The sequence below is a fragment of the Gadus chalcogrammus genome, chromosome 12 (assembly GCF_026213295.1).
Source record: "Gadus chalcogrammus isolate NIFS_2021 chromosome 12, NIFS_Gcha_1.0, whole genome shotgun sequence".
NCBI classification, from domain to species: domain Eukaryota; kingdom Metazoa; phylum Chordata; class Actinopteri; order Gadiformes; family Gadidae; genus Gadus; species Gadus chalcogrammus.
Genome location: NC_079423.1, coordinates 4,758,233 through 4,770,699, shown reverse-complemented (window position 1 = coordinate 4,770,699; position 12,467 = coordinate 4,758,233). Strand labels below are relative to the sequence as shown.

General features: G+C 46.5%; 1 protein-coding gene across 5 annotated transcripts in view; it reads left to right on the top strand.

Annotated features, from left to right (window-relative positions):
- Positions 1 to 12,467, top strand: part of pbx1b (pre-B-cell leukemia homeobox 1b) — a 59,377-nt gene that overhangs the window by 38,834 nt on the left and 8,076 nt on the right. For 2 of the 5 annotated variants that reach the window (XM_056603763.1, XM_056603765.1), the window contains exons 3-7: positions 5,210 to 5,460; positions 6,832 to 6,888; positions 8,478 to 8,668; positions 10,855 to 10,990; positions 11,887 to 12,046. In XM_056603763.1, coding sequence (XP_056459738.1) covers positions 5,210 to 5,460; positions 6,832 to 6,888; positions 8,478 to 8,668; positions 10,855 to 10,990; positions 11,887 to 12,046 — 795 coding nt within the window. Of the gene's footprint in view, positions 1 to 5,209; positions 5,461 to 6,831; positions 6,889 to 8,477; positions 8,669 to 10,854; positions 10,991 to 11,886; positions 12,110 to 12,467 lie in introns of all 5 variants that reach the window. The other 3 variants (XM_056603764.1, XM_056603766.1, XM_056603767.1) reach the window with 2 other exon arrangements.

The following is a 12,467-nucleotide window of genomic DNA, read 5'->3' as shown; positions in this document are numbered from 1 at the left end:
CCACACAACAAATCGCTCAGTCACTCCGGATTCGATCAAGACAGTGACTGAGCGATTGTGAACACTTTGTTCTTTGTTTTCTTATATACACAGTCACACACACAAAAGCACACACACACACACACACACCAATGCACACACCACGACAAGAGTGTTTTGTTGATAAAGGAAGGCTATGAGACCTAGCTGTGTAGTAGACCTAGTGTATAGTGCAAGAGAGAAGTGCACGGGTGCAGTGCATGACAGCAGTGCACGTACGGTATACAGCATTTTCTGACAGCAACACACTCTATTTGAAATACCACCTGGAGGAAGCCAGCATCCATTAAAGAGAGAGAGAGGGAAGGAGAGAGAGGGAAAGGAGAGAGAGGGAGAAGGAGAGGGAGAGGGGAAGACAGATGAATAGAGAGGGAAGCAGAACAGAGAGAGAGGGGTAAAGAGAGGGAAGGAGAGTAGGACAATGAAGCGAGAGAGAATAGAAGGGAGAGAGAGAGAGAGAGACGGAAGAAGAGGCAGATAGCAAGGAGAGGCAATGTGTGAAAAATGGAGGGACAGATAGCAAAAGATAGACAGAGGATAAAGAGAAAGCCGGAGAGATGAAGAGATGGTGCAATAGAGTGATACACATAGAAAGAGAAAAATAGACAGAGGAGATGAAGAGAGAGAGGAGAGAGGGACAGAGGAGGGATCTAGACAGACAGGGAATGAAGAGAAAGCTAGAAAACGAGTGAGCCAGAGAGAAGAGAGTTGGAAGATAAGGAGAGAACTAGAGAGAGATAGACAGAGAGGAGAGACAGAGGAGATGCATACAGATAGGTGATACAGAGAGACAGACAGAGAAGAGATGAAGAGAGAGACAGAGGAGAGATAGACAGGCAGAAAGGAAATGAATAGAAAGCTAGAAAAAGAAAGAAAGAAGAGAGGTGGCAAGAGGGGAAATGAGGACAGAGCAACATGGATAGACAGAGAGAGATAGAGAGAGGAGAGACAGAGAGGAGTGAGACAGAAAGAGAGGAGATGAAGAGAGAGAGACAGACATAGAGACAGATACAGAGAGAAGATGAAGTAAGAAACAGTAAGGAGACCGTCCGGGAGGAGATGAAGAGATTACCAGAGAGATAGACAGACAGAGAGATGAAGAGAGACAGAAACCCAGGCGATGAAGAGAGACAGAGAGGAGATGAAGAGAGAGACAGAGAGAGTTAGGCAGAGGAAATTAAGAGAGAGACAGAGAGGAGAGACATACCGAGGGGAGATGAAGAGAGACGCAGAGGAGATGAAGAGAGAGACAGAGAGACAGAGAGAGAGAGGAGGGGGGGGGGGGGGGAGTGAGCAGAGAGGGATGAAATCACACACACAGATAATTGTTTATCCCTGTGAGGAGCGAGTCTGACTGCGGGTGGCTAAATAAGTGAAGCCCCTCGGCCGACCCAGGGCTCCCCAACATTAGGATGAATCAATTACAGCGCCATTACCGCCGCTAACGCGACCCTAGCTGAGTTCTCTAATTACAACCCTCCTCCCCTCCCTCCTCTTATTAATGTCATTTGTTTAAGATAATCCACTCGCTGGTTTTAATTATGTGCTTTAGGTCAACTGCGGGATAGACACACCACAGTGGGTTTCCAACGAGCCCTCCCGCTGAAACATCCCATTATTTGTTTGGTTTTTTTAGGCACCAGGCATTGCGGGGAAGCGAACCAACTAAATTTGCAAACGAGAGCTCCACTTGACCGTGTCCAATCTGTCTTTTCTGGCTTGGGGACTCGGGTTGTATACCGTATACTCTTTCACGTTGTAATTGGTAAGGGGCCGTCAGAGTAGTTTGATAAATGTTTACCACATCTTTTTAAGTGTCTTTAAGTACTGAGAAAAGTCCCACATAAATAATGTATTCTTATATATATTACCTCAAAGTAAAATTAACTAACTAACTTGCTGACACGTTGGATCGTGTTTAGGCACAATCGGGAGTTCGACTCCCGGCAGAAAAGGTTGAGAGTTTGACCAGCCTCAGTCTACCTCTCTAAGCATTGTTGGGCCTGAACCCTCACCTGTCTCTATTGACAACAGACTGCATACATATCACAGTAAATACATCTTCTCCATAACAGAATCTACAGCCAACTTGAATGGGACGAGTCTGCTTCCCCTGGCCTGTCGGTCGAGAAGCACAAGCGAAAGAAGTGTTAGAGTGTAGTCGATTTTACCAGCAGCGACCGTGTTTGGCTTGTTTCGGTGCTCAGGGGACAGTGTGTGTGAGTGTGGTGTGTGTGTGTGTAGTACGTGTGCGCGAACGGGGGTGTGCAGTGTGTGTGTACTATGTGGGTGTGTACCTACGTGTATTAGTGTGGTGTGAGTGTGTGTACTATATGGGTGTGTACCTACGTGTATTAGTGTGGTGTGTGTGTGTGGGTACGTGTTTGCGAATGTGTAAGCAGTGTGTGTTTGTGTGTTTGTGTTTGTATATGTGTGTGCGTGTGGGTGTGTGTGACAGTGTGCTGTCACTGAGGGATGACAATACACCTCCAACATGGCGGCCTGCTTTGTTCCCTCCTGGTCTCCGCTGACAGATGCTCCCCAAGACAGCTGGATCAGCAACAAAAACAAAATGGAGCAGGGTTTTTTAAGGAGATGTAGGTTACACGCCGTAATGTGCGCCTAAATCTCTCTCGTCTCCCTGGTTTGAGGGTTGAAGGGGAGAGACGGGTTTAAGAAAGACTTATTCGGGTATTATGAGGATTCTACATTAGCCCTAAAAAACATTTGATTTTTTTTGGACGTTCCAAACGAAACGTGGAATTGAACGCTGAAGGAGTAGGAGCTTGGATTAAGCCTACTAATGTGTTTAACTTCATCGCCTCTTTGGTTCTTTTTTTCATTTCGCAGAGTTTCTCCCCCCGAAAGTTAGTTTGATGTTTTTCTGTTTCATTTGATCTGCGCAGAGATCTTCCAAGAAGCGAGTCTCTGGCCCGGACATCTGTTCCCTTCAGAAGAGCGATGTCCAAGCGCTTGGAGCCAAGTTAAATAAACACTTTGAGAACGTCAAGCCGGGACTTGGCAGCGGGCAATCTAATCGCTCTGCGGACGTCGGGAATTTTTATGTTCCGTTTTCATTTGACAGACCAGACGTTTTACGAGTCCGGGAGAAAAGAGGAAAAATAGGACGGAGCTCTCTGCCCGAAACATCTGAGAGCCGGGGGTCCTCCCTGATCCCTGCGTGCTGGCCGTCCTGAAGTGCCGTTAGTCATTATGGAGTGACAGCACCGCGCCCCCACCCTACTACCCACCACCCCCGACCCCCTAACGCCCCCCCCCCCCCCCCCCGCCCCAAACCCCCATTCAACGGAGACCCCAACGATCATCTGGATGGATCGAGACATGAACAGTAACATGCATCGCCTCAGTCTCCTCCCGCTCAAACTAAATGCCATTAACACATATTACGCAACTTCCGTTCTTTAACCATACACGAGCAGGCCGCTGTCTGCTTTTACGGGGGTTCGCTCGCTTCTGAAGCTCAGGGTACGCAGCTGAAAAGGACTCACCGGGAGGGAGGGAGCCATTTGAAGCTGGTGGGGTGATAACAGTGCACACTTATTTGAACACTTCAGCACGCTGCTGATGAGGCAGCAGGCGTAGAAGGCGACTAAGAAGAAGACAAGGCTATAGTGAACTCTAAAGGAGTAACCCATGAGAGGCAATGTGGAAAAAAATGGTTGGATGATAATTGCGTTTGATTGTAATAACCCATGCCGGGGTTAGAGTTAGTGTAATGGCTGAGGGTGATGGTTCATTTGGAAGAGATACACAGGAGTAGATACACAAGGAACCATATGTTCACTTCGAAAGACCTCATTTTGCAAAAGAAAAAAAATACCAGAAACACACATTTCTGCTTTGAATTAAAATACTGGTGGCCTTCCAGATCTGGTGAGTGGTTTGGACTAAAAGGTCTTGTATGTAATAACAAAGAGAGAGAGATGAAAAAATGGGGGTCGTGGTGGGGTTAGGGTTAGAGAAAATGGATTTTCCCCTTCAACTCAATCCATACATGAATAGAGTTGATGGCGTCTGCGTAATGAGACAGGATGTTTGTACAGGTCTGAATGCCCCCACCACACCCTGCCCGACCCCCCCCCCCCCCCCCCCCCCCCCCCCCCCCTCCCCAACACTCAATCTACCTCCCGTCGTGAATTTGACCTGAACCCCTCACCTCTCACTCGCTGCATTTGCATTTGCGAACACTTTAGTGGACGCGTCCTTCCTCGTGGTCATGCAGCCGGCTCCATTCTCATCACATTGACCGCCCCCCTCCCCCCTCCAAGCCCGGACAGCAGTCTAGGGTTAATGCACCAAGCGCTTCCATTGTCTCTGAATTAATCAGGTTCTCAACCTGCCTGTCCCTTCTCATTCCACGCCGCGGACACGCGTGACGAGTGGTTTTAAATGGCAGCCGAGGCAAATAAAACCGCCCCGAAAGTCGCAAAGTCATAAGCTAAACGACTGTGACGCTGTGAAGTAGTCCTACATGGCAGCGCCCGGGTGGTTTTGATGCACTTGTCTCCTCCGCGATCAATTTGGTGCGTCTTTTTTTTTTTTCATTCGTGTAGAAGATAGTGATCGTAACTGAAATGGATAAGTCGTCTCCGTGATGAAGGGAAGGATCTAATCCTGTACATTTTAAGACCCATGAAAATGGAAGGTTGGACCTCGATTGGGAATCCGAATGGCAAGGGAGCCCTCTATGGGCGAGAAGAGGCAATGCATGGTTTTCATTCGCGAGTGTCCAGTTCTGTTGACACAAATCTTCTCGTCGGGCAAGTAGGCCTAGTAGGATATTGCTAAAATTGCTAATTTAAATAAAAACTAAACAGCTATGGCTGATTAAATATTATGAATTGATATAATCACAGAAATATGCAACACAAACATAAGACAACAAATAGGCCCACTATAAATAAAAAAATTGCAACCTCCTATCTGCATTGACAGAGCTATAGACTCTGTGGGAGAAGAGACTGGGGAACCTGGAACGTCAACATACCTTTGACAGGAAGAAGTATTAATTATAATGTTCTTGTGGTTTCCTGCTCTGGCAGCCAAGCACAGCGCAGCTGACTCACCCCCCTTGACCCTGATCTTGACCTCTGAACCTTTCTCCCTGATCATAACCTCTGACCTCTTCTTCTTCTCCCCCCCTCTGTAGTGCTGAGTATCCGTGGAGCGCAGGAGGAGGAGCCTCCAGATGCCCAGCTCATGCGATTGGACAACATGCTGCTGGCGGAGGGCGTGTCCGGGCCGGAGAAAGGGGGCGGGTCTGCTGCGGCGGCGGCAGCGGCGGCGGCGGCAGGGGGGGGCGGGGCCGGAGCGGACAACTCTGCAGAACACTCAGACTACCGCGCCAAGCTGTCCCAGATCAGACAGATCTACCACACGGAGCTGGAGAAATACGAGCAGGTACGCACGCTGAGAAGAACACACACACACACACACACACACACACACACACACACACACAAACACACACACACACACACACACACACACACACACACACACACACACACACACACACACACACACACACACACACACACACACAAATGCAGTAGATTATGTGAACTACACACAGAGTAGATGACATGTATTACATTCATAATGGATTGTGTGAACTACGCACACACACTCCATTACATGTACAAAGTTACATCACAGTCTGTAACAGTAGAGTCCACATGATCATCTATTTTAGGGGGTTAACAGTATGGATCAATAGATTATGTAAAACAGACATACTATAACAGTAGGATATTGCAGTATAGATCAGTAAACCTGCATAAAATTAGAGAATATAACAATATCTATCCATACAACAATAACATCAGCTTAACAAGGGAGTCTTATACGGCATACAGGTGCCACACAATAGATAGGATATAGAAAGCTACACTATATAAAAGTTTATCAAACTAGAGATTGCAACAGAAATGTCTGTAGCAAAAAAACACTAATATTTAACATGAACTAGAGATTGGTGATTTAAGTGAATATTTCAGATTGAAGAGGCAGCGATCCACGGAGTAGAGGCACATTTGGGAAATAATCATCAGCCTTCGGGAGAAGCACACGTTCTCTCAGTGACACCAATCTAATAATGTCAGGAAATTGGATCACTTTACTTTAATGAAACCTTTAATAATTTGACAACTCAGCATTTAAATGTAATTATGATATTACGATCGGGTAATGTAAGATCATATCTCGCCTAAGATCACAGCATCTATGTAATATCATTTTATTGCCCAGCTCTGACGTCTACCAAAGCATGCCCCGCATGGCGTAGCGATAATTGCAGTCTCATTCAGAAATTCACCTTCCCCGAGAATGGCTTTAGGCCTATCGCCCAATCAGATTCATCTCTGACTACCACGACGCCACCATTGTATTATTGTTCTTATATGTGTTGATGTTATGAGTACAGTATTCGCAGTTGTAATCTTTCAACCGTAAAAACCAACAAATAAGCAAATTAGAAACTACAGCACCAGTTCAGATCACAAGACTTCTGTGACATCATTTCAGTCTTTCTGCAATTCTACCAGAGGTGGAACTTCCTGGTCCAGAAAATAAAAGTCCTCTCTGGTATTTTGAGTCCACCACATAGGTTCGCTAATCAGCAGCTAATGAGTGAAATCCTCTGGCCCTATGCAGAGGCGCGTCGAAAACATGGAACAGGACTTTTATTTTTGTGAACAGGGAGTTTGTGCGTCTCTGGATTTCTACCTCATTTCTACATGTCTTTTATGCATGTTCTTTTTGCATTGGCAGTTATTCCCTACTCCCCCCATATATCCCCAACTATCTACCACATCAATAAATCAACCAGTAAGTGCAATTTAAATGCATACTGTTATGCCTGTTGACTAACCAATGTACACACAGTCCAAACATTAAATCCCAGATGTGAACCCCATTCTCTGTTAAAAAAAATAAAGAAAATAATCCCAGATATGTTCTGCTTATCTTTCAATCCTGCCTGGGCTGTTTACGACTGCATAGACAAGCGTTAGAGTCCCCAGATCAGTCCTTTCTCAGATGGATTAGCCGGAATGGTGTGAATGTATACACTGTACTCTGGCGTCTGGTCTTACAGTGTAGAGCGAGTGAAAGGCACACATCATGCACCATGTCTGTTTATACCGACTTCCTGTTGCCAAACAAATGTCATCAGAATATGACTTCTGCAAGGGTATGTGTGCCTTTTATTATAAAAAAAAGTATGTCACTGAGACGGAGCAGTGAGTTAGAAGTTCCTGTTCCGACTTGATTTACATCAACCTGAGGTGTTCCAGAAGATTCCTTCTGGATCCTCCTTCTCCAGTTTTCTTGGAATCTGGAAGGAATCTAAACTTAGTGTGGATGGATGGCAACCCAGTGTCGACTCGAAGTAATGTACCAGCATTATAGGTACTATAGTAGTGTAGCAGTTGGAACCCCTTCAGAGGTTGCCACTAGGAATCTAGGACATGCTGATTTTTGAAATTGAATTATTAGGAGGAATTCACATTGGGACTTGATTCTCTGATTCACGACGTCTGTGGCTTTAGAAATGCAGACAGACAGAAGGACAGGCATGCAGAAAGACAGAGAGACAGACAGAGACAGACAAACCCAGACGCAACATGACACGAACAAGTATAGCGGCAGAGATAGAGTCACATAGACGCTCAGGAAATACGACACTGAGAGAGAGCGGAAGAGATTTACGTCCCATGTCAAACAGGAGGAGGAGGAGTAGGGTGGTGGTGGGGGGGTCGTCTCTTGGGCTGACTTCCATGGTGGAGCGTGCACGTGTGAGAAGAGAGGAGCTGTCAGTGGCTCCTCTCCACACAGTGCCACATCACCACTCGTGTTAGATATGAAAAACATCAGAGTTTATATCCCCTACTGGCTGCTGCATAACACCACACAGACGAAGACACACACACAGACATATGCACACCTACACACACAGACACAGACACACACAGACACACACAGACACACACACACACACACACACACACACACACACACACACACACACACGCACACACACACACACACACACACACACACACACACACACACACACACACACACACACACACACACACACACACCCAGCGCCCCAGTTCAAGTCCTCATTCTTCCTCTTTAACAATCACAAGCCCACCCACAACAATTCACTCTTCAGTGTGCATGCAGATGTAGGTCATTGATAAAAAATAATGTTGAATGGCTAAGAAATGTGGACAGATGTATTCAGTGCAATTCTTTCTTGTTTTTTGTGTGTTATCTGTGTGTGTGCATGTATGTTTGCCTGTGTGTGTGTGTGCGTGTGTGTGCGCGTGTGTGTGTGTGTGTGTGTGTGTGTGTGTGTGTGTGTGTGCGTGTGCGCGTGTGTGTGTGTGTGTGTGTGTTTGTCGGAGCAGGCGTGCAACGAGTTCACGACGCACGTGATGAACCTGCTGCGGGAGCAGTCGCGCACGCGGCCCATCTCGCCCAAGGAGATCGAGCGCATGGTGGGCATCATCCACCGCAAGTTCAGCTCCATCCAGATGCAGCTCAAACAGAGCACGTGCGAAGCTGTCATGATCCTGCGCTCGCGCTTCCTGGACGCCAGGTGGGTGGTTGGCGGAAACACTGTTAGACGTTATCTGCTCGTCATTTAGCACAGGATTAGACGGGCGAAAGACGTCTATGAGACCCAATAATGCAGTTAAGCATTGCTAACCAGAAGGCCCCCCCCCACCTCTGAAAAATGTGATTAGCTGCCATAGTGCCAGTAAATGAACTCTCTGAAGTTATAGTATAGTAATGGTGTAGTTCCTGTGTGAACATTCACTGCACTGCTGTGCAAAGGCAAAGCGGTGTTGTGGTCTGTTCAGGTTTAGGTTCAGGTGTTGGAATTGGGTCACAGATGGTTTGGATTAGGTTTTGGTTATAGATTGTTAAATTCAGGAATTAGGCTATAGGTTTAGAAAAGGTGCTAGGTTTCGGATGGTTAAGTTAAGGTATGAGGTAAGAGATGGGAATGGTTTATAACATTACAAAACAAATGTAATGTGAAGTTTAGGTTCAAGGTTACAGATGTTTAATTTCAGGTAAGGGTCTTGTGAGGTCAAGGCCAGGGTAAGGGTTTTCTTGAAATCTAATGTGTGTCTACTACCTACATTTAAAATACCTTAATTTCCACATGAATCACAGATGGAGAGCACTTATCCTGCTGTTAACACGTCATAGCCCGTATCGACCTCATAATGCACCCCTTATATAACACACAGAACTCTTTAACATACCACACCATTCATCTTCCTGAGTAAAGCCAAGGACGCACATTTTGACCCAACTGGTACAGCGCGATGCTGCCATGCAAACCCAGTCTCTCTCTCTCTCTCTCTCTCTCTCTCTCTCTCTCTCTCTCTCTCTCTCTCTCTCTCTCTCTCTCTCTCTCTCTGCTTGCGAAGCTAAACGTCTGTCTTCCACTTTAATGTAATCACTTGTTCCCTGCGAATGCATGCTTCTGGATTTGCATACATTTCTCAGAGGATAAGTCGCAGCCAGAGACTCGAGTCGGTGGCAGAACATTTAAATGAGGCCGACTGTCTGTTACAAAGCCCCCCCTCTCCCTCCCTATCTATTCTCTTGCAAATGACTGTGCTGGTGCAGCGAGCGGAGGGGAGCCGGGAAGGGGAGAAGGAGAGAAGGGGAGAAGGAAGAGGGGAGAGGGGAGAGGGGAGAGGGGAGAAGGGAGAGGGTTGGGTATTCTGACTGGATGAGAGGCAGCAGCAGGGCTGATTAATGTACGGTCGGCTCCAGGATCACGCTGTGAGCATTTACATATTCTCAGGCAAGGGCTCGGGAGAGGGAAAGAGAGAGAGGGGTAGGGAGAGGGAGAGAGAGAGAGAGAGAGAGAGAGAGAGAGAGAGAGAGAGAGAGAGAGAGAGAGAGAGAGAGAGAGAGAGAGAGAGAGAGAGAGAGAGAGAGAGAGAGAGAGAGAGAGAGAGAGAGAGAGAGGGAGAGAGAGACAGAGGGAGAGAGAGAGAGAGAGAGAGAGAGAGAGAGAGAGAGAGAGGGAGAGAGGGAGCGAGAGAGTGGGGAGACTTCTGGGAGATTTCTGGGAGATTTCTGCACAAATCTGCTCCGCGGTTTAGAAAGAGCAATGTCGCAGGGGTGTTTTTGACAGGGGTTTCCCTCCAGCTTATGTAAAGCCAGGGCTGAGATGTGGCCCTGTGTGTATGCGCACACACATACATACACACACACACACACACGACCTGAGGGGCTGCAGGAGATGGAGGGGTCAGGGCTCTCGTGGGCAGCCACACATTCATCATTAATGTGTTTTTTGTGTGTCTAAATACTGTTTTTGTTCGGTTTCTGTTGGGGCAGATTTTGGGACCTCTTTTGACAACTACAACTACTAATGCTACTACTAATACTATAATGCTACCGCTTCTGCTGCTACTGCTGCTGCCACTACTGCTGCTGCTACTGCTACTACTACTACTTCTACTAGTGCTATGCTATGCTACGACTGCTACTGCTTCTACTCCTAACACTACCACTACTACTACTATACTTCTACTGCTCTTAATGCAACAGCTACTAGTACTACTACTACTACTACTACAATCAACTTACATTTGTTTGAAACTTTGTTCCACAGCGATTGCTGCCCGAATATTACAGGATAATGCTTATATCTGTGATTTCTATTTGTTTAGTTGCAATTCCCTGTATTCTAATCCAAAGAAAAAAGGCCATTGAACTCCCACAACTATATGCTTAACTCTGTTCTCTTTGCAGGCGGAAAAGAAGAAACTTCAACAAGCAGGCGACGGAGATCTTGAACGAGTACTTCTACTCACATCTGAGCAACCCCTACCCTAGTGAGGAGGCCAAGGAGGAGCTAGCCAAGAAGTGCTCCATCACCGTCTCCCAGGTACGTGTCAAGAACAGCGCCGTGGGAACCGTCCCTCTACACATTGCGTCGCAGCGATTTTAGTTTTACTTCAAGATGGATAGGTTGAGAGGGGCCTTGCCATCGCTGCTGAGGTAAACAGCGGTTTGTGTTAGTGGTTGGAATGTGAGTGAGCAGTGGTTTGTGTTAGCGTTGAACTAGTTAGTGAGCAGTGGTTTGTGTTACTCGTGACGATGTTAGTGAGTAGTGGTTTGTGTTAGCGTTGACCATGTTAGTGAGCAGTCGTTTGTGTTAGCGTTGGCCATGTTAGTGAGCAGTGGTTTGTGTTAGTGGTGGCTATGTTAGTGAGCAATGGTTTGTGTTAGTGGTTGTTATGTGCGTAAACAGTGGTAGGTGTTAGCGATGCTGATGTTAGCTTGCATGAAAGGAAAAATCCTTTGAGGATGCAATATTGCCATACATCTGGAGTGCAGTACAAGGTCCCGGGTGATTTGTAGGTCTGTCTGTTTATGGGTCGTAATAAAGGGACATGTTTACCTACCCTGAGCACGGGGAACCGGGAAGGAAGGATTGATTCGGTTTGTGCTTTAATGTTGTTTATCATTAGCGCAGAGATTACGCCCGTAGCTTCATCTAGCGGTCCATTAGTGGTAATGGGCGTTAGCGGATGTTGACTGATTGGTGCTAGCGTGAGCTCTGCTGATAGCCGCAGTCATAGGGACATGATGAGAGCGTTATTGCTAATCATTGCGTTGCGCCGCTAATGTGGATTCACAGCACCAGACTGTGTCAGCCCTTCTGTCTGTCAAGACCGTTATCTAAAGTCTGAGCTAATACCTTAAAATAAGGGCATGTGTGTGGATATTTAGAGTAGAAATTAAACAGTTTTCTGTTTATCCTATTGTCTATATACTCAGGTGTCCAACTGGTTCGGAAATAAAAGAATCCGATACAAGAAAAACATTGGGAAGTTCCAGGAAGAGGCTAACATGTATGCAGCGAGGACTGCAGTGAACGCAGCCAACGTTTCTTCGCATGGGAGCCAAGCGAACTCCCCCGCTACTCCAAACTCTGCAGGTAAGACCGAGGACCTTTTACACTTAGAAACACCCGGAAGTCTACCTGAAGCACTGTATCATTGCCATTAAAGGGGAATCAAACACTTACATTGGAACCGCAGGACAAGCTATCGCTATATTGAAACAAGGGTCTTGACATGCTACGCCACCTATGGTAACTGGCATCGACAGCCACCAACTTAAGACATTTATGGATAGGAGCCTGTGTTGGGTAGAATTCACCTGAAGCCACTCTGGACCCCATTTCAACTTCCTGCTCACTTTTACTGAAACTTTTCTTCCTTGTCCAAATTGTTCAAAGGAAACTATTTGCATATTTTGTTAACCCTCCACAATGCTATAAAGATCTAGCTTCACTTTCTGCTTCGGTTGGCTGAAATCAAATCCTCTTATTTCAGCTTTTTCTCAACTTCTTCTAC